A 22,040-nucleotide genomic window follows, 5' to 3' on the forward strand; every position below is an offset into this window, starting at 1 on the left:
TTCGGTAGATTTTATCTACCGAACAAACTGCCGAAGGAGCGACCACCTGGGAACTGGAGTGTGCCGCCAATTTACCTCCCTGAAGCTGCGGTTAACCGCAGCTTAATTGACGAATACAGGGTGGTCTTTGTTCGTTTACCGAACACGTGGCGGTGGCCGTTTTAAAAGTCCTGAGCGGCCAGCGGTGTTCAGCGCTTACACCATGGATCTAAAAACGGACACTTATTTGCACGAACACCGCTGAGCCGTCCGCCGCCTGGTTCTTATTCGTACAGATCTAACGAATACATGTTCATCCGGTACTTTTGTTATGTGAATGTGTTAACCCAGATAGCTATGCCATGGAGCCTATTCGTGTAATTAAAGACTTTGGCTCCATGGCAATTGAACTGTGTATAGGATCTGAGCGCTATTCGGTAGTTTTGTGCACTCAGATCCCAGCTATCTGGGGATGTGTGACATGTCTGTGTTTTATGTATAAAATATGACTTTGTGTATTTTAAAGTGTTTTTATGTTTTTGTGCTCACCATGTGCATAATGGCGATTTGCCTTTGTCCTGGGAGATAATTGAATTACTTCTCAATTATCTCCAGGGCAGAGGAGCGGAAGCCAGGATGCATTGTGGGAAAGTATTGTGACTGTATGTCCTAAATTGATACCTGTCTGTCTTTTGTTACAGTCTCCCATTTGGTCCCCTAGGGGAGTGTCCACCAAGTGGGAGACCTGCATAAATACTGGGCGGGTAGCCCATAATAAACCAGACCACTGCGGCGATGGGCGGGCAGTGTGTGACGTCGGAGCACACGTAAGCCGCGATCCCGCGGACCAGGAAGTAGGGTAATGCAGCAGCCGGAGCAATCAGGGCGGTGAGAGCGTCGGGTCGCTGGAACGCCGAGAATTTGAAAGCAGCATGGTACAAGCTACAGGCTGAGCGGCGGAGCAGTTAACCTGCCGAGAGATTAAGGTCGGTACACCGACACCCAGTTTATCTGCTACGGACGGTTGTGGATCCTGTGAGCTGCTGCGGATGAATGAGGCAACATAGAAGCAACATAGATGCAACATTGTGACGCTGCAGCTGAGGTATCCTCCTGCCCACCTGTCATCTCTTCCTCCGAGAAATCCTCTACAGGTTTGCCGTAAGTTTTACTAAAAACTCTATAGAGATACAAAGTAAGGCTGTAACTCTGGGGCACTTACCTGTCATTTATCCTTACCCCCCCCTGAAGTTCCTCATCTTGTTCAAAACGGGTCTATTACCGGGCTGTTTTTGCTGCTCACCGAGCGTGATAAGTATATACCTACAGTTTGATGGTACTTGTGCATGTATATAGAAGAACGATTTCGCCAGAGCAAAATTCTCTCAGCGTATATGAATTAACCATCTAATTAATTAATCTCCGCGGATAATAAACCGTATTTGGTCTCCTGCTTGCCACCAAACCTCTACTCTACATCTATATTTACATTTACATCTGAGAAATCAGAGCTAATTTAAAGGGGCAGCTAACTGCAGCTAACTGGTGCTGCAGTGGAGAGGAAAGACTTTTAAGAGATAATTTAAAGGGACATCCCCGGTATATTCGGATAAATAAGAGACAAATAAGAGATAAATTAAAGGGATATACATGGTATAGCAACTTGGAAAGGAACACCCGCTAAACACCCGCTAAAACCGACATAGGAAATACTTATTAGCAGCAAATTCCAGCGGAGCATAAAGTCTAAACTGGAAGTCCAGCACATATGCCTGCAAAAAAAGATAAAGATAAAGTCCAAAACATGGACAAAAAGAAGGCAACAATAGGCACATTTTATTCACCTAAAGTGCCTAGCATAGACTTAGAGAGGCAACGCAAGTCCCTACCGCTAGAAAACGCTCAGCTCTCCGCCCTTCAAATATCAAACATATCAGAGGACGACTCACCACATCTGTCAAAAAACCCACAGGGATTGACACAACAACTGCTAACTCAAATGTTAGACAACTTATACAAAAAGATTCAAGCGGATATTGAAAACAACTCTAAAGATGTCAGAGCAGAAATTGCTACTCTCTCAGAAAAATTTACTAACCAGGCAATTATATTACAAAAAATCCAAGAGGAATATGAACAAATTAAAACATCGAATATACAGCTAGAAAAGAGATTGCAGGACACTGAGAAGAAACTGACGGACTTAGAAGATCGTTCCAGGAGAAATAACGTAAGAGTCAGAGGTATACCGGAATCAATCTCACAAGAAGAACTATACTCGCACTTGATCAGTCTATTCTCTAAAATACTACCTAGACAGACGCTGGGCCCCGAGACCTTGGAAAGATTCCACAGGCTGGCCAGACCTAATGGAACAGACAAATCCTATCCAAGAGATGTCATGGTTTGTTTCTCGAGTTTTTGGATGAAAAACCAAATAATGCAGAAGATACGGAACGGGATCCTTGACACGGAAGAATGGAGCCATCTAAAAGTCTATCAGGACCTATCCCCGCAGACAAGACAAGCAAGAAGAACCTTTTTTGAAGAAACGGTTATCCTCAGGAACAAGGATATAAGATACAAATGGCTGTTTCCGACGGCAATTATGGTCTTCTTCAAGGACAAACCACATATTTTCAGAGACAACTTGGCACTAAAACAGAAGATGATAAGTTTGGAACTCATCCCTTAGTCAAATCAAATTCTCCCCTCTCTTTTTTTTTTTTTTTTTTTTCTTTCACTAGAAAAGGTGTTAAAAGGTTTTGGCACGGTGTATGAGTCACTCACTCAGGCACACAATGTCTATAAATATAGAAGTCTATATAATTATAGACTGTTATATAGCACATATAGAGTAACAAAGGTAGATATGTATATATACTCACGTAAGGGAATATGAGCATAAAGTATAAGCCACACTTAATCTATAGCATAAAGTATAAGTTACATTTATCGTTACACCATAAAATGTATATGTGTAGAAAGGAACGAATGAAGTTAGTCTCACAATTGACACAACCTTATGATGATTTGTATATATAGCAACATAAGTGATATGAACATAAAGTATAAGCTACACTTTATAAACACACTAAAAAACGTATATGAATAGTAAGGAATGAACGAAACGTGTTTCACAATTGACACAAGCATGATGATTTGTATATAGAGTGTATAAAGCATAAGCTACACCTATGGACACACTATAAAATGAATATGTATAGAATGGAACGAGTGATGCGTATATGTATAGAAAGGAACGAACGAGTGAGTTACACAACGGATAAAAGCTCACAATTATATAAAAGGAGGAGAAGGGAGATTATAGATCAAGACAAGAGCCAGGGAAAGGAGTATTAGAGGACAAAACAGGAGGATAGAATTGCTCGAGGAAATACAAAAGAGAAAAAGGGGGGAAAAGAAAAGGGGAAAGAAAGGGAAAAAGGGGAAGATATATAATAGAGGGGGGATAGATTTCGTGCAGGATAACGAAAGAATACAACTATGCCTTCAGAGACAGACTTGACAAAAAGAAAGGGAAATGAAAAGGAGAAGGCAGAAAAAGGGAAGGAGAAGGGAAGGGGATGGAAGGAAGCAGATAAAAGAGAAGAGAAAGAGGGAAAAGAAGGGCAGAACAATATGAAAGTTAGAGGGACCATAACAAAGAACAAAAGGCCCACTTCCCTGGTCCAGGGTCCTGCGACGGCAGCAGGGTTAAATATGAAGACTACCCAGAGTACTTCATATTATGGTTTGAATGAGGCATTAGAAAGTTGGAGTTCCACTATGGGGTCCAAATCTATAGGACCGACCGGTGGGAGTATGAATGAGGTTGTGTGTCGGATACTACGTGAGGGGAGGATAGAGGGGTGGAGGGTGTGGGGTGAGCTGCGGTAATATGTCATTAAATATACTAACTATTAATGCAAGGGGCTTAAATTCAGGTCAGAAAAGAGGATATCTGTATAAATTACTGTCTGACAACAAAACAGATATTGGTTTCGTCCAAGAAACTCACTGGTCTAACTTAAAGCCCAAACTATGGAATTATAAAAAATTCCCAGTGGTTCATAGATCCAACCTGGTGGGAAAGGGCAAGAAAAGAGGGGTGGCAATCTTTTTTTCAGGTAGATTAAAATACGAGCTGATACACGAGGAGACCGACCCGGGTGGTAGGTTCCTTATAGTGATTGTTCGTATTAATGATATTTTGTATACCCTGGTAAACGTCTACGCTCCAAACCAATCCCCATATAGGTTTTTGGGAAATCTGATGCAAAAGATTGACCGCGTGTCGTCTGGTAGCTTAATTATAGGTGGGGATTTTAACTGCATTATAGATGATAAAACAGATAGGAATAGAAGCAAGTCCGCTTACATAGATGGTAAGCAAAGAGCAGGCTTATCAAAGATGCAGACTATTATGGCAAAAAACTGTTTATATGATGCCTGGAGAACGTCTAACCCAGACGCAAGAGATTATACGTTTTTCTCACACGTTCACCAGACATATACTAGAATCGATTATTATTTGGTAAAACCTGAAGTTCTGGAGCGAGTTAAGAAAGTGTCAATTGGACCAATAACATGGTCCGACCATGCCCCTGTAAGTTTAGTCATAAAAAACAACCCTGAATATAAATCTAGAGATAAATGGAGACTTAATGAAAATCTATTAAAATCAGAAATCAGTGTAGACGCATTACGTACTCAATCTAAAGAATTTTTTGAAAGTAACGACTCAGGGGACGTCTCCAATGCCATGCTATGGTGTACCTTTAAATCATATATTAGAGGATGCCTCATAAAAATGGGTGCTACTATAAAAAAACAGAAAGGAAAAGAGCTTAATGAGCTTTACATCGAGCTGGTAAAACAAGAACGTCTACACAAATCTACCATTGACCATAAAACCTTGGAGGGCATTAAAGAGATTAGGGAAAAAATATTAATTAGAACTCAAGAAAGGATTGACAAAGCCATGTTAACTCTAAAACAGAGATGGTACTACGGAAATAATAAAATAGGGAAAAGTCTTTCAAATAAATTAAAAAACAAAAATAAACTTCAATCTATAAATTATATAACCGTTGGAAGTAAAAAAATGATCTCTCCAACTCAAATTGCTAAAGCATTCGAAGACTATTATAAAAACTTATATAATATAAAACTTGACGAGCCATCCGAGGGTGAAACAAAACAGTTTTTGGAGAAATTAAGTTTACCAACTATATCAAGGGAGAAATTAAGCCAACTAAATGCTCCTTTTTCCATTCAGGAGATTAGCAATACCATTAAAGCTCTAACAGCAGGTAAAGCACCAGGCCCAGACGGCTTTTCTTTAATTTTCTATAGAAAACTAAGTGGCATAATCTCTCCATATTTATTAAGAACATTTGAAGATCTCGCTAACCATAAAGCCATTCCAACGGAATTATTCCAGGCCACCATAATACCAATCCCTAAGTCAGATAAGGACCCTACGTATATCTCAAACTACAGACCAATTTCTCTTATAAATCTAGATATTAAGATATACTCAAGAATCCTGGCTGACAGATTAAAACAAATTATACCTAATATTGTACATATAGATCAGAGTGGATTTGTAGAGGGCAGGGGCACATCTGATAATATTAGGAAACTACTGAATGTCCTATACCATGCAGATCAAAGCTTGTCTCCCTTTGCGGTGGTTACCCTCGATGCCGAGAAGGCCTTCGATCGGGTCAACTGGAAGTACATGGAAGAAGTACTGGGGGCCTTCGGCATCGAGGGTTTCTTTAAGGAGAGCACATTGGCGCTATATAAGGATCCGCAGGCAAAAGTATCAGGACATATGTTTCAATCAAATTGGTTCCCTATTAGAAATGGGACGCGACAGGGATGCCCTCTGGCACCCCTGCTATATATCCTGTCCATAGAACCGTTGGCAGCCGCGATCAGACAGAACGTAGACATCAGCGGGTTAAAGGTGAATAAGATCGAGAATAAAATTGCATTATATGCAGATGATGTCCTACTGACCCTGGCAGATCCTACTAGATCTATCCCAGCCGTATTTCGGCTTATCAACGAATTTGGTACACACTCGGGTTATAAAATAAATATAAAGAAAACACAGATTCTGTTAAAAGGCCTGAGTGGACCAGGTCTAGATAAACTTAAAAAAGATTGTAAATCCGACTGGGAAACAAATAATATAAAATACTTAGGGGTAAAATTTTCTCTAGATTATAGAGAAACTGGAGAACTTAACTACACTGATATTTCCACCTATTTCAGGAACACCTTAAAAAATTGGCAGGGATTGGAACTCTCTTGGTTGGGTAGGATCGAAGCAGTAAACTTTTATCTCCTTCCTAAGTTGACATACCTATTTAGTAATCTCCCGCTGAGGGTGACATACCAGACGATACGCGGTCTCCAAAGGCAACTATCAAATTATATCTGGCAAGATAGGAGACCTAGAGTCTCACTGGAAATACTACAGAGAGACTGGAAAGAAGGGGGGATCCGTTTCCCAGATATACAGAAATCATATATGAACAATATGGTGGCACACCTAATTAAGTGTGACAACTACACAACGGCTAGACCAAACTGGTTAGACATTGAAAAATTAGATCTTGGCGGTTTGGAACCTTTATCACTCTGGTGGTGCGACAGTGAACTTTTAAAAAATATAAGTTCTAGCAACCCAATGAATAATACAATGATTTACACCGTAAAGCACTTGAAAAAGAAATATGGAACAAAACATATATCATTAAACGCCCCACTAACAATCCTAAAATTCTATATAAAGGACATAAATATACAAGAATGGGAAAACGGTGGCGTAGAAAGAATAGCGGAACTTTTAAATAACAATAAAATGCTGCCATTCCCAACACTACAATCCAAATATAATCTCCCAGCGAAGGAAATTTTTAATTATTTAAGAATAAAATCCTTCACTATGGGGAAGGATTTCTCGGAAAGCTCCCCAATGGACCAATTTGTAGCATCTCACTATAAAAAAAAAATCGCTTCTAGATACAACCAATTCGCAAGAAGCCAAAGACAAATAGACAAAGCGCCAGCAATGCATAAATGGGAGCAAGAACTTGATTTTTCATCCTCAGTGGAGGATTGGCTGTTGGGCTTACAAGCAGTAAAAAGATACATACACGGGGTGAATATACAGGAAGTGTACTTTAAATTAGTATACCGTTGGTACCTGGTCCCTACCCGTCTTCACAGATTTCAACCCACACTCCTACCAGATTGTTGGAGATGCGGTAGGGAGCTGGGTACATTCTCCCACATCTGGTGGGACTGTGAGGAGCTGAAACCAATGAAATCATTTGTAGTGGAACTGGCAGACTCTATGTTTGACGTTCGGACTGAGATTACCCCTCAAATGTTCCTGTTCCACTTAGACCTTCCAAAAAGCAATACAAAAGTAAAAATCCTTTGGATTCACATTTGTATGGCAATAAAAATAGTTATGGCCAGAAACTGGAGACAAATGGGCGGGTTACAATGGCAGGAGATATGTATACAAATGGAATACCAACGCAACATGGAAGCTGGGATAGCCAAGATATCTAGAGAAAAATATAATGAGGTCTGGGCCCCTTGGGTTAGATTTATCAACCACAATATAACCCCCCCCCCCCCCCCCACAGAGATAGCTATCCGTAGATGAGAGAATGGGCAGGTGGTATGGTTAAGGTTTAGGAGATATGTATGACAAGTATGTCTGTATGAATGCAAGGACGTAAGACACAGCAGAATACTGTCCAATGAAGATGCTTACCAATGCAAGGTCTGATTGGTACTTATAATTATTATTTATTGATTTGTCACTGGAAAATAATTTCTTGTACCGTGTTTAAAAACTATACAGTTGTAAGCTGTGTCTTTACTTGAATGAATTTGTTTTATAAAAAAAAAAAAACGAAAATAAAGATTTATATATATAAAAAAAAAAAAATAAACCAGACCACTGCTTGACCCACAACACGGAGCCTTGTCTCATCTTTGGGGGGATTCACTGTATGCTGATAGAGACTGATTGCCAGGAGTGTAAGCTGCTTGGGAGCTTTTCCTGTTCGTCTGCTAGCAGCTATTCGTGAGGTTCCGGTTCGGGAGTTTGGAGTGCTACCTTATTCCCTTGTATGCAGTTCGGGAGTTTGGTGCATTCACTTGTATTCAATTCGGGAGTTTGGTGTTTTACTGAAGCTGCCTTTATATCTGAAAGGGGAATATCGCCTAAACGGATTTTAACCCCTTGTCTGCTGAAACGGTCCGTTACAGTGATCATGATTTTTAGCGATATCAAATATTTTTAAGGTGGTCCGAGTGCTCACATCTGGTATCACAATAGCTTGCATTTAAAAAAAAACAAAACTTTTTTGACTGTAATAAAATAGCAGTCAGTTTCCGTCACACGTGTGCGTTTCAGGGCCTGCCAGGGCACAGTGTCACACCAGTGCAACTCATATCTGGTGTAACAGTAGTGTGCATTTAAAAAAAATAATACAGGGGGCTTGTTGTCACCTTTCGGGGACCCTTGGTGTTGTACGTGGCTGGGTGGAGGAAGAGACCGTCAATGACATCAGTGAGGACAAGGAACGGGACATGGCTAGCTTGGTATCCAACCTTGTGCAAATGGGGAGTTTGCGGTTGTGCAAATGGACTGTTTGCGGTTGTTTGCGGTGCGTTAAACGGGGAGTTTGGTCTGTCACTGTAAAGCGGGCGTAACCCTTACACTACCTGATCGATACAACATCATACCTGATGTTTTAAAGCACGTTATTCCAAACAATTTAGGAATGTTAGGTGATTTATGCCCTTTATGGATTAAAACCATGGATCCCCCTCCGGCATGCCACAGTCCAGGTGTTTGTACCCTTGAAACAACTTTTCCATCACTATTGTGGCCAGAAAGAGTCCCTGTGGGTTTTAAAATTCGCCTGCCTATTACAGTCTATGGCGGTTCGCCGGGTTCGCCCGTTCATGAACATTTGCGGAAATTCGCGTTCGCCGTTCGCGAACGGAAAATTTCATGTTCGCGACATCACTACTTCTAATAACATACCCCCTTAGGATTCATGGCAGTTTGTAAAGTGGAGTGATACCAGTGGAGACATCCCTTTCGTAGGGGGTAGGTGTAGTCTCCCCATCTCCTATTCACTTTTCCTTTACAGGATGAACCTCTAGTGCACTATCTGCCTGGATAATTCTTAAAGATGTCTGACTAAGCCAGTGATAGTTATGGCTGAGGATGGAGTCTGATTATGTATTGTCCTCCGTTATATTACACACACACCTTTCTATCTCTTCTACATGTTTTTTTTTCCTATCTAATTCTGCAAATATAATTTTTTTTATTTAACATCTCCCTCTAATTCTGCAAATATAACATTTTTATTTAACATCTCCCTTCGCTATATTAATGATGAAATGGAAGGCAATCCAAAATACCACTTGTTTTTGAGACTCCTTACTTTATATCAGCTCATAATAACTGGGTTCCAATTTTCGCAGGATGACTTTGACTGGTTTATTAGTATGATATTTGATGTTATCCAGTATATTCCGTAACACCGGATACATTTGTAGGAAAATTAGAAAAATCTAAAGTGGCGTACATAGTTCTATAATTTACTACACAATCGAGTTTTGAGCGAAGAAAACATATATCAATATGGAAACTAGTAAAGGATAAAAAAAACTAAATGTGAAAATATTTACCAGATTACTGTTCTGTAATTGTCTGTTATCTCTTAAAATAAATGTTGCGGTTAGTTGGTGAGATGGGACAGCCTATACATTTTTGCATTCTATGAGTAATTGTATAAGTGGGTTGTTTTGGAAATCGGGCTTAATCTAGAACTCTATAAACAGGGTATTTTTATTGTAAACCTTATAGGATCAGAGGTTTCACAGCTATAGTTTAAATTGTTAGTTATTGTCAAAAGTAACTGAACATTCATTCTATGAATTGTAATTGAGTGTCCGTTTTAAGCACCTATAGCGATAAGGAATTGAATGTTTTCTAATTTTCTAATTTGTGGATGAAAGAAGAATGATGCAAAAAAATAAAACAGACAATTGTGCCACCTATTTTTCACATTTTTTTTTCACTAAGTATGGCATAAAATTGAATAAAATGGAATAACATGATATACTGTTATTGAGTAATTGATTTACTAGAAAGCAATCCCTCAAAAAAACAAGACAAAAACAAACAAACCTCGCATATCTGAAAAGGTACGTCTTTAAGGGGTTAAGCTGGTCTAACTAACTAAGCAGAAACTCCAATTTTAAACACAATATCTGTGTTTCCAATAGACAAACATGGAATCTGCAACACCAGGCTTGCTTTACCAGATGGTTTAAGGAGCTATACAAACGGAAAACCTAAATATTTTCTATTAGGAATTCTGCAATTCAAATAAAACAAGAAAGTCACTGCTAGCACACATAAAGTGTGTCTCAAACTATCCTGATTTTGGCTGGACAATTTCTATTTCAGGGTTCCGTCCCTCCAGCCTGACTTTGTTGCCTGATGTCCCCAAGTTCAGGGCACCATGGGATCAAGTGGGGATGGAGGGACAGGACCCCAGAAAGTGCTATGCTCAGGGCAAAAGGACAATGCAAAGAGCGCTTACACATTCATTCCAGGATGACCTGCCTATTTTTTGGGCAGGACCTCCTTCTTTCCAGGCTGGACTGGATCCTTTATGTTGCGCAAATGATGGGATCCATGTCACTGGACCATCCCCTCAACCAGAGCCCCATTTTAATGGACACTGACATAGGGGGCATGAAAGTCTAACAATGGACCAAAATGCGCATGCACAGAATCCCACACCAGAATGACATTTAACCCCCTCGACAACCACCAAATACCCCAAAATCACACACATTCATAAAATGTACACATTCCACAGGGCATAGCAAAAAAATATTCTAACTGACTTTTATATTTGGTATATAGAAATATCTGGCAACTTACCAACTACACTCTTGCAGTCATTCTATCTTTGTCTTTCAAGGTCTTTCATCGGTCTTTGCGTTTTACCTATATTCCTTTTTGTGTGTGTGTGTGTGTGTGTGTTTCAGGTATCATAATGTTTGCTTTTAGGCCTTAATTTAATATTTTTAGATAAGCTGTTCAAATGGTTTAATATTTTTGGATTAAACTATTTTAAAAAAAAATGTAAATATAAAAAAGAAATATATAGCATATGAAGAAACTAAGATATTTTCCATAATATTAAAAAGTTTTAAGTGTTTATCCAAAAATATCAAATTGAGCCATAAAACTGAAACAAATCGTATATCTTGATAGAGACGGGAGTCTGGTGTAAAAAAAAAAAATCTAACATTTCAGTTAGACAATAAAAAACAGTGAAAATTACGTTTTTTTGTAAAGACTCGAAAAACGTTCTGAAATCTTTGTCAATGGACAAAAATCTCAGAAGAGGTTGAGCATCATAAACCTTTTTTTAGAGCCACGTGCCTGGAATTTCAGGGGCAACTATTACGTTTTTGTCCTTTCTGTTTGAGCGTTGTCTCTTATACTTTGTTTTCAAGTTCTTCTCAAGCCAGCTATACGCAGTGATCTTGGTTAAAATAAACATTTTGTAGCATTTCTGTCTGCTCCAGTTTTCTCTTCCTGTTAAAGCAGGCTGTGCACTCTCTAGTTCCCACAGGAAACAACCCACATCTTCTGATCAGGAAGGATGACCTGCTAAAGAACCAGTTGGAGCAGAAACTGTTTAAGGGGCCTTTACTAAAATAGCTCAGGAAGGGAAATGAACCAACATTGCTGGTCGTAAGTGATTTACGACCTGAGTGTATTGATATATAGCAGTTTTAGGATTGTATGAGCTGAAAACACATCTAAGCACACGGAAACTTTGCATTGTAACCCTCAGAGCATGAAAATGTCATTATATAAGGAGTTATTGTGTCTCTAGCATCAGGCTGCTCCAACATGAAAAATGTGACATATAGTCAAAACAGGAAATAATTAAATAACTGGCAAACAGTGTGGATAAAGGAAAAAAAGCAGACAGAAAATATGCACTTATGTGCTTATGCTCCGAGATGGCTGGTTATCAATTATAATTCACCATTATTAACCATTTATACAGCTAAAATTGTCTTATCTGAGTAGAACAATGTTTGAGAGATTCATGTTATTTTCCTAAATGTGGACATTTTAGAGAATTTCAAGCCATTTATAAGTCTTGGTCAAACACAGCCGAGGCTTCTCAGGCCTAGGGAATAATCCTAAAATCCAAATTTTTAGACTTGTGCATATGGTTTAAAACAAATTGGGATTTGTTTCAATTTTGTGTGATCAACAGTTCTCCTGGATTCCATAACTTCATACAGAGTATCACAAAACAAAGGAAACAGACAATAGACAAACAGTTTTGTTAGTTTTGTGCTTTGGCTGTGGTGCCAAAAATAGAGATGATTGATGGTATGGGGGCAGCCACTAAATGTTGATTTTATTCACAGATCAAGTGAGAAGTTACCAATATAGGTAAAAAAGGTGAAGCAGGAAAAAAAAAACCTATGTTTATATATTTAAATGTTATATATTTAAAGGAACACGATAGAGTCAGGAACACAAACATGTATTCCTACCCCTATAGTGTTAACATCACTAGCACCCCTGGACTTCCTTCCCTCCTTAATATAATACAATCTTATTTTGTTCAAGTCTGAAGCTGCTGACTCTGCCCCTGATCTGCCTGCTTGGCTGATATCATCAGAAGTGGGATAATGAAAGGCAGTGCTGCACACTAGGCAGAACCGCCTCAATAAGCACCTCTAGCAGCCATCTAAGGTATGGCCATTAGAGGTATGCCTAGGCTGTAATGTAAACACTGCATTTTATCTGAAAAAAACAGTGTTTACTGCAGAGAAAAACTGAAGGGAATGATTATACTCACCAGAACAAATACAATAAGCTGCAGTTGTTCTGTTGACTATAGTGTCCCTTTAAATTAAACACATTTTTGCAAAAGTCTACAAGAGGTGGACATATGAATCAGTGTAAACATTGACTTTTCTCAGACAAGGCATTGTTTATACCGTTGACCCTGCAGGGACAGGCTATATATCTAATTATTGCTTATGTTACATTGTTTTAAATATGTCTTACTGTTGCATGTATTACCAAATGTGCTTGGATTGACTATATTGTGTTCTGTGTACTAACGGAGGCCTTTTCTGTTTTGATGCTGAAATGACCATTTGAGTTGGTCACTAAACTAGGAAGTTGTGGCTGTTGTAACATCTTGCATGTTTTTTCACTCATCACCTATAATAGAATGATCCCTTGATTTAGAATACCCTGCTTTTTTTATTTGCAGTTACGTTAACTTTGAGTGGGTTATCCGCACTTATAAACCAAGACTCATGGCCAACAATTACCTGTCAAATAAGGAAAAACAGCAGAGAGGCAGATGAAACACAAATGAAACCCATGGTAAAAATAAATCACTTTCTAAGGAAAACTTAAGTCATATTGAGAATGTTTCTTACTTCAGCATTCTTTTGTCCTGCAATATGTCCACTGTAAACTGTTTTATATATATAGCTTATATATATATAGCTTGATCAGTAGTTAGATTCACTTAAAGGGCAGTGTCACTTTTTTGGAGGTTACACGAGTAAAACACTGATAATCACCTATAACTTCTGTTAAAGGGACACTCTAAGCACCACAACAACATTAGCTAAGGGAAGTCGGTTTGTTGTATAGATCATGCCCTTGCAGTCTAACTGCTCAATTCACTGCCATTTTCTGCCATTTTTCCATGGCTGTCCATATTCATAAGGCTGCACTCTTCACAGTATTAATGTATTTGTAAATTGGTGTGACTATATTTTTGCATGTATCTTCAACTTTGCATGACTGTTTTTTGCACATTTCTATATGGCATGAATTGATTGTATATGCATCGCATTAACTGGCATTGATGTATTCTAAGAAATATACAAAACCGAACACAAGTCCCTAAATAAAGTGCAAACCGTATGGTGATTAATAGTAAACACAAAACTTTCCTTAAGTAGATGCAACTACCCAGAAAATATCCTCAAGTCTTCTAAATGCAAATATATGGTATATAAGGGTAGTTCCAACATAGATAAGAAACAGCAAATAAAACAGTCCAACGCGTTTTGTCACCTCCAGGGACTTCCTCAAGGTCAAATGCTGCAGAGTACACAATCAAAATGAATTTGATTGTGTACTCGGCAGCATTTGTTATTGAGGAAGTCCCTGGAGGTGATGAAATGCGTACAACTGTTTTATTTGCTGTTTCTTATCTATGTTGGAACTACCCTTATATACCATATATTAATGTATTCTAGTATTTTTGTCTGGACCGCACTTACAGGAATCTTCTGTGTATGACTTCAGATGTCTGATATGACATGGCTGTTCCTTCATGGTCACATGTTATTTCCGCTATAGCGCCTTCCTTTGTTTATGCGTGGATATTAGCATAATGATATGTTTTAATAGCGTGTCATAAAGTAAAAATGTTAAATACCAAAGTCAGAATACATGTGTAAAGGTTTCCATGATTTTACAGAATGCCAGACACTTGATAATTCTTGTGTTCTTGGTTTCTTCTGCTGCTCAAACGGTATGTCGTGTTTTTCCTGTGTCTTACTGTCTCTCTCTTTCTATTTCTTTGCCTGCCTGTCTGTCATATATATTTGTAATCTTGAATTTTTTAGCTTTACAGTTCAAGAAGGAACACCACTAACTTGCGATGTTATTGGAGTTCCCAATATGTTTATAAAGCTGCAGTGACTGTGGAAGTCAATTTATTTGATTCGGTAAAACTTGAAGTAGTGCATAATACAAGTGAATCTGTGTCTTCCGTCTGGAAGCTGAGAAATAATAATTCACAATCCCATGTGAAACGTACCACAGAGGATAGGTGAGTTATAAACAAAATAAAAACATTAAATGTGAATTCTCCATGTATAACCTTTATAATTGTAAAATTCTACATATTTGCTGCTACAAGACATGCTTTACTATGTAAATGGCTGTATTAAGAGACTAACATCCTTTGCAGACTGTAACTTGTTTCCTTGTGAGTCCTGTTGAATAGTTTCCCTCATGGATGTTCCCTGCCTGGATGCAGACCAGATTACCCAAGGAAGTTATTTTGAGTAAGCTAGGCACCTACAGTTCTTATCCATCCCTGTTTGGACTCAGATCAGGAAAATGTTCCAGGTGGATTTAAAGGAAAACTCCATTTAAAAAAAAAAAAAAAAAAAATAGTTGATATGCCCCTAAATAGGCATTTACATTGTTTCACAAGTTTAATTTGGGGTGTATGAAGTTTTGTCTTTCAATAGCTCTAGATATGGTATCTGAAGCTACTGCCAGCCCTCCCCATTCTTCCCCAGCATAGCCTTTCTGTTGCTGTCCATTCACAGACTTCTTAATGGGCTGGATAACACATGATTGAGACGTTTTTGCAAGGTAGGTGCTCTGGGAAATTATCTGCTAAATGGGTTTAGAGCCAAGGAGGTGTAACAAGGCTCACTTGTAAAAATGCCAATTTCTGTTGATATGAGCACCTTTATAAATTCTTTTAAACATATTCTTCTAGACATATTCTCCTAAAGCAGTGGTAAGTTAGTTACCTTCAGAAACTCCAGATGTTGTGGACCACATCTCCTCTGATGACAGTGAGAGCATTATGGGAAATGTAATCCACAACATGTATAGTGCCGAATGTTGTATACCCCTGGTCCAAGTCACTGTTAGTGCTTAACATATTTAAAGTGTTACCCTAAATTAGTACCTTGGTATAATAGTCCATTGGAATACCAATTAAAGGAGTGACACTCTGAGCACCAGAACCACTGCAGCTTACTGTAATGGTTCTGTTGTAAATATCTTTCCCTGCAGCTTACCAACGCAAAGGCAGTTGGTATGAGGTCAAAGGTAACCTCGACCACTAAAGGCCCTTCCTAGTGCGGTCCTGTAGTCTTTGTAGGACCAATGTTCAACATCTTCACACTCCGCATGAAGATGCTCCCCATGGAGATGCATTGTGTCAATGTATCTCTAGGAAGAGATGCTGATTGGGCAGCACCTTAAGACATTGTGTGATACAGATCACAGCATATTGGAGGCTACCAAATGTGTGTACATCTGTGTCTATTATGGTGGATCTCTTAAAGGACGATTCTGCAATATCCAGGTAAGTCTTTCTTTCATGACAAAAATCAGCTATTTTTATTAGCCTCAAGAAAGTATATATTTTACAAGTAGGAGTGAACGTGATGTGGGAATAATAGCAAGTAATCTTTAGAAAAAATTGCAAACTGAAAGTCTACCTTTTAACCTATACATTTGCTTGTCATTTCTATGGCTCAGTAGAGATGCACTCTATATACCTACCCCGAGCTGACCTTGTCGTTCACATCTGTTGCCAATAACAGATCTATTTTAAACAATGTAACAGTCAGTGAAACTAACTCGCTAACGGGGTAGGTGGAAGGTGACTTGGTCAGACATTGAGGCGATATTCTCTGAGGCATAATATGAGTTGTGCAGATCCTTCAGTGAGTGGAAATTATCCAAATCTTCATTAAAAGTTAAACCTCAAACCGAGGTGCTGCTGGTAACTGCTCATCTAATGTCTTTTATTGGATTTTGCAGATGTGATTCATGCTAAGAAAGTTAAGTGAAATTCACACTTCTATCAGATCAGGAATCAGACAGCGAGTACAAACGTATATGAAATTAACTATCAGATGCTATTTAAAAATCCCTGTGAAACTGTAACGTCAATAAAGTTAAGAGAGTATAACACAAGCAGATTTCTGTTCATGAATATGAGGGATTATAAGTGAGTGATTATGGGTTTATTTCTGCAATAAAAAAACTCAAAGCAACAAGCGGCCCCAAGATAAATCCCCTATTTTTTCCAAAGTGGTCCCAAGATAAATCCCCTATTTTTGTCTCAGCTCTACTGAGTTTAGACAAGTTGGGTGACCAATGACTTCATTGGAACACTGATTCCTTAGTTCCATCGGAAAGGAAAAATAATCTCTATGTGCAAAATCCCCACATGCAACAAGTACAGTTACACCAAGTATCTTTACTATGATGGATATTGATAATGCCTTATTTTCCACCTTCTTTTTATTACTCTATTGGATTTCCATATCCTTATTGTCAACTTCTGTAGAAAATCAGAGGGGTCCAGCATAGTCCATAGAATTATCTAGGGATAGAAATTTGCTTGAATGTTGCTCATATCAAACACAGATGACTCAATCCATCATTGAGGATAGTAGGAATTATCATTGAGATATTTTGCAATCTTGTATCCTGGCAAGTACTCTGCTAAACACCCTGACAGTTTCTTGAAATGCATCTCGGGTCTAACCTGTTTTTCCCAATCAAGGTTCAGTTGAGCAGAGCCCCATTCATATCCATGGAATTTAACTTAAGGTAGTTCAGATAGTATGAAGAATTCTCAGAGCACATGTCTTCTCCAAGTTAGGGACTACAAACAAAAATGTTGGACTTTCTGAATTTCAGAAAGTTAAAACAAGTGTTTTGATATTCATCCATTGATAAAAAAAATTTAGTGAAAGATTAATTCAATAGAAAATAATTCATGTTGATATCATCTATATTATACAGAGGAATTAGTTTTCTAGATCTAACGACGGTTACGGAAAAGCACGCTGGAGAATATGAACTCTCAATCAGTAATGGAAAAAACAACTACTCCATACAATTTGCCGTGAAAATAAAAAGTAAGTAAGTATCCAATTTATATTATATTATATATTATATTAAATTACTGATATATTTGTGCATATATAATGGATAAATATGATTTAAAGTGCTTGGTTGTGTTATACATGTGTTATAAAAAATGGTATCAGATAATATTGAAAGTATATTCATTTTTAAAAACCTATTAAAACCTATTAATTATTAAATTTATTAAAATTATGTGAAACAAATCACGTAGGATTTTCTTTTTTTAAAATCATCAAAGCATCACGGGGAGATTCTGTATCTATGGTCCTTTTATTTTACCCTTTTTTAAAAAAAGATGTTTGTTTATTTAATTAACATTAAATTGTAGAGGTTGAAAAACAAACAATCAAACCAAACAAACAAACTCAGAATTATGTGAATTATGGGCAAAATAACCAATTCATAAAAATTAGCCAACTTTTTATGGTTTTAACTTTAACTAGGTAAATGTTACTGTTTGACTTTCAGTTCCCTAAAATACACTATTCATTGGATAAGCCATGATGTTCACTTTAGATGAAACGCTGCATTAGGTAAGAATTTAAGGACAGTTTCACCATCAACCACCGAATAATAAACTTGATCTAATCTTCTTCTGTATAGTTGCCCGTGTCTGAATCTATTTGTATTACTTCCCTGAGTGATTCAAGTTTTCATACTTTTCCGTATGTATAGCAGTCAAGTTGCTACAACCTGACAATGGACTGGGCTTAAGCAAAGTTCTGTTTCAATTTTCCAAATTTACCCACAATCCAACAGTAAATTGATGGGCTTAAAACAGACATCATGGGTAGAAAAAAACAAAATCAACAACAGGTATACAAAATCCTGGTGTGTGATAAATTGTATAACACACTCTAACACCTGTGTGGTTTCCTTTCTTCATTTTTTTCCCAGGTAAACCAAGAAAGCCCTATTTTAAAGAATATAGAAAAAATGTGAGCTGTATGTCTGAAAGCTATCCTGCACCTTCAGTTGTTTGGAAATTCTGCGAAAAACCTGATGATATAAGGTATTGTGAGAAACATCACATTGATTAATATTACTCATGACACATGTTAAGAACGAAACAATGTCTTTAGCTTTTACCATTCTCACTATATTTGCTGAGCCACCTGCCTGTCTCTCCAGCTGTTTACCAGCACATAAGGTTTTGTTTTACATTGTAGTGATTCACACATTGCTTCTTCATTATATCCACGGTTTTTCATTTCTAAGTTGTCTTTAGAATGTATCATTATTTTGTGCAATACCTTTATTATTGTTATTTATTATAGTCGATAGGACAGAATGTTTGCAATGGTATAAATAGATTCTTCCCGCTATTGGTGCCAAGTGTTTGTCCTGTCCTCTCAGCCTTTGGACAGCTCCCTCCTTACTGACCTTTGTAAAGACTGCTTACTGGCAGCAGCTGAATGCAAGGAACAAGTCATTTCTACTCCCCCACCTGATTTAATAGGTTGGATATGGTGAGCATTACCTAAAGAGTTATACGAATCTGGTAAAAGGCTAAATACGGTCCATTTCACAAATCTTCACCTTCATCTCAAGATGATTTAAGAGGATCACACCTTATGTCATAAGGCTTATGGCATAGGGACACGTCTTCATCAAGCAACGAGGAATTGTGCAACTTCTGAATCCCTAAATACAAGATCTGTGGCTTAGCTAATTGCATTAATAAGGATCTCATCCAGATGCCACCCTGTCCAAAGTAGCTGTCGAGAGCTGTGAGAGCAGCTGCTGGTGAAGAGGGGGACCAACTGTCTCCCCTTTCAATATATTGCCCTGCTGCTGGGGAGGAAGGATGGCACCTTCAGCTCCCTGTAACACACTCTGTCGCTGGGGAGGAAGGACGGCACCTTCAGCTCCCTGCAACACACACTGCCGCTGGGGAGGAAGGACGACACGCTTCTCTCCCTGAACTGTAGCCGGTTGCTGGGGCGTGGGTAACCCACCCCGAGCCTTCCTATTGTCCTGTTCTGCTATGCGCAGCAGGAACTCGATCAGTAGATTTCTCGAGAATTGCACAATTTCCTCAGTTGGGTTGGGTCCAAAGTAAGCCAGTCGCTCCTTCAGCATCTCGTCAAACTTTGCCTCAGTGCAATTGAGCGCCATGCTTCAAAGTCCCTTTGAAGATAGGGCCGCTGTACGCATACTAGCATTACCCTCCATTTGTAGCTCCAAACGTTACCAGTGTCTCTGAGCTGCTTCTCCTCGCACTAGGACGCCATCCCACCGCTTGCCACCAATGTAACGGATCGCCTGGCACCCCGACTGGGTACCTCCGTTAAAGGATGCTCCTAGCGTTTCCTGAGGACTCCAAGCACTCTGGCAGACACCACAATCACCGAACCGAAGAAGTATATAAATCCTCTCAAGCATATGAATGCTGTAGACAGTTGAATAGGAAACCATACGAATAGGTTTACACTCCTAGCAGTCAAACTGGAACAGCATACAATAAATCCTCCCCCAAGAATGAGACAACACTTCACTTTGAGGGTTAAAACAGGAACTCCCTGTCCTGGCCCATACAGCCTCTTTTATTCCTGTCAGGGTACCTGTGGTCTCTACCTCCGAAAGAGGTAGAGACTTAGCTGTTCCTCCATCCAGACGGTCTGATGGCTCCCTTCCCCGTGGTCTATCCGGTCATGCTAGGCCGGCCGCGAGGGAGTGACTGCCTTTTACAGCATCTAGGCAGGAAGTAGTCATCAGGACACTCCCCCGGAACGACCTGTCAGTCAATTGCTGCAGGACCAATCAAGACGCCTTGGAGGCGTGGTTACTGCTCTGAACAGGGTATTTAACAGAGCTTCTTTCATTAGCTCATTGCCCTGTCGTGGTTCTAGCTTGTTCTAGTCACTCAGTGCTTGTGTATTCTATTATCCCTTTTGGTTTTGACCCGGCTTGTTTACCTTACTCTGCTTATCTCTGTTACCCTTGATTCGGCTTGTCTCTCGCTTACCTGTCTTCTGTTACCCTCGACCTCGGCTTGTCTTTGACCATTCTATACTGTACTACTTACGTTAGTCCGGCCATTCTAAGGTCCGGTATACGTATCTGGCTACTGTTTGTACTCTGCGTGTTGGATCCCTGTCCCGATCCTGACATTACGACAGGGCCAATGGATCCTGCAAGTACAAACAGTCAGCTGGCTGCTCCTGATCCTAGGTTTGAAGCCATGGATCACAGAATGGATCAGATGGCGCTTGCGCTACAGGCTCTATTAGCTTGTGCCAATAACCCACCAGAGGAGATACGTAATACCCCTGTTTCTCCTGTCGGTTCAGGTCTAGAGGTAGCCACAGTGGGTGCTTCTTCTCACATTACCCCCCCAGTACGCTATGGTGGGGCTCCTGAGAAGTGTCGTGGTTTTTTAAACCAAATTAGTATCCACTTTGAATTGCAACCTCGCTCTTATCCTACAGATAGAGCAAAAGTAGGATTTATTATCACCCTACTCATTGAGAAAGCTCTGAGATGGGCCAACCCACTATGGGAGAACGATAACCCATTAGTTTATAACTATAACGCATTTGTAGCTGCTTTTAGAAGAACATTTGACCCTCCAGGTAGAAAGGTTAATGCAGCCAGATTACTGTTGCGCCTGAGACAGGAGAACCGAACACTGGTGGATTATGCACTAGAGTTCAGGTCTCTGGCGGCAGAAATCAAGTGGAATGAGCAGGCGTATATGGATGTATTTTTGAATGGCCTATCTGATGTAATCCTTGATGAGGTTGCTACCAGAGAACTCCCTGAGAATTTAGAGGATTTAATTTCGTTCATCTCTCGTATAGATGAACGTCTAAGAGAGAGACAGAACACTCGAGAGAGGAACCAGAGACCTTCTTTTAGGTTAGCTCCCGCTTTTCCAAGTCCTGACTCCACGATATCTTTGCTTACTGAACCTATGCAGATAGGGTATACCCGCCTCTCTGAGGAGGAAAGACAGCACAGGAGAAGAGAGGGTTTGTGTATGTACTGTGGGGCCAAGGGTCATTTACTCTCGAACTGTTCTAACCGCCCGGGAAACGCTCGCACCTAAGTCTCTCTAGAGGACAGGCCTTGGGTGTTTCTATTTTGTCCTCTACTCCTAATTATAAAGATCACAGGCTTCTGCTACCAGTTTCCTTAACTTGGGGGAAGGAAGTAGTAAGGGCTATGGCATTGATAGATTCCGGTGCTGCTGAGAATTTTATCGACCAAGCCTTTGCTAGTA

At 39.3% G+C, this 22,040-nt stretch overlaps 1 protein-coding gene across 1 annotated transcript in view; it reads left to right on the top strand.

The window, feature by feature from the left end:
- The window catches only part of FLT3 (fms related receptor tyrosine kinase 3), a 111,302-nt gene that overhangs the window by 34,137 nt on the left and 55,125 nt on the right, over positions 1-22,040 (top strand). The window contains exons 2-5 of the mRNA XM_063439292.1: positions 13,371-13,486; positions 14,749-14,954; positions 17,690-17,805; positions 18,713-18,827. Coding sequence (XP_063295362.1) covers positions 13,371-13,486; positions 14,749-14,954; positions 17,690-17,805; positions 18,713-18,827 — 553 coding nt within the window. The remainder of the gene's footprint in view (positions 1-13,370; positions 13,487-14,748; positions 14,955-17,689; positions 17,806-18,712; positions 18,828-22,040) is intronic.

This window comes from Pelobates fuscus, chromosome 1 (assembly GCF_036172605.1).
Source record: "Pelobates fuscus isolate aPelFus1 chromosome 1, aPelFus1.pri, whole genome shotgun sequence".
Classification (NCBI taxonomy): Eukaryota; Metazoa; Chordata; class Amphibia; order Anura; family Pelobatidae; genus Pelobates; species Pelobates fuscus.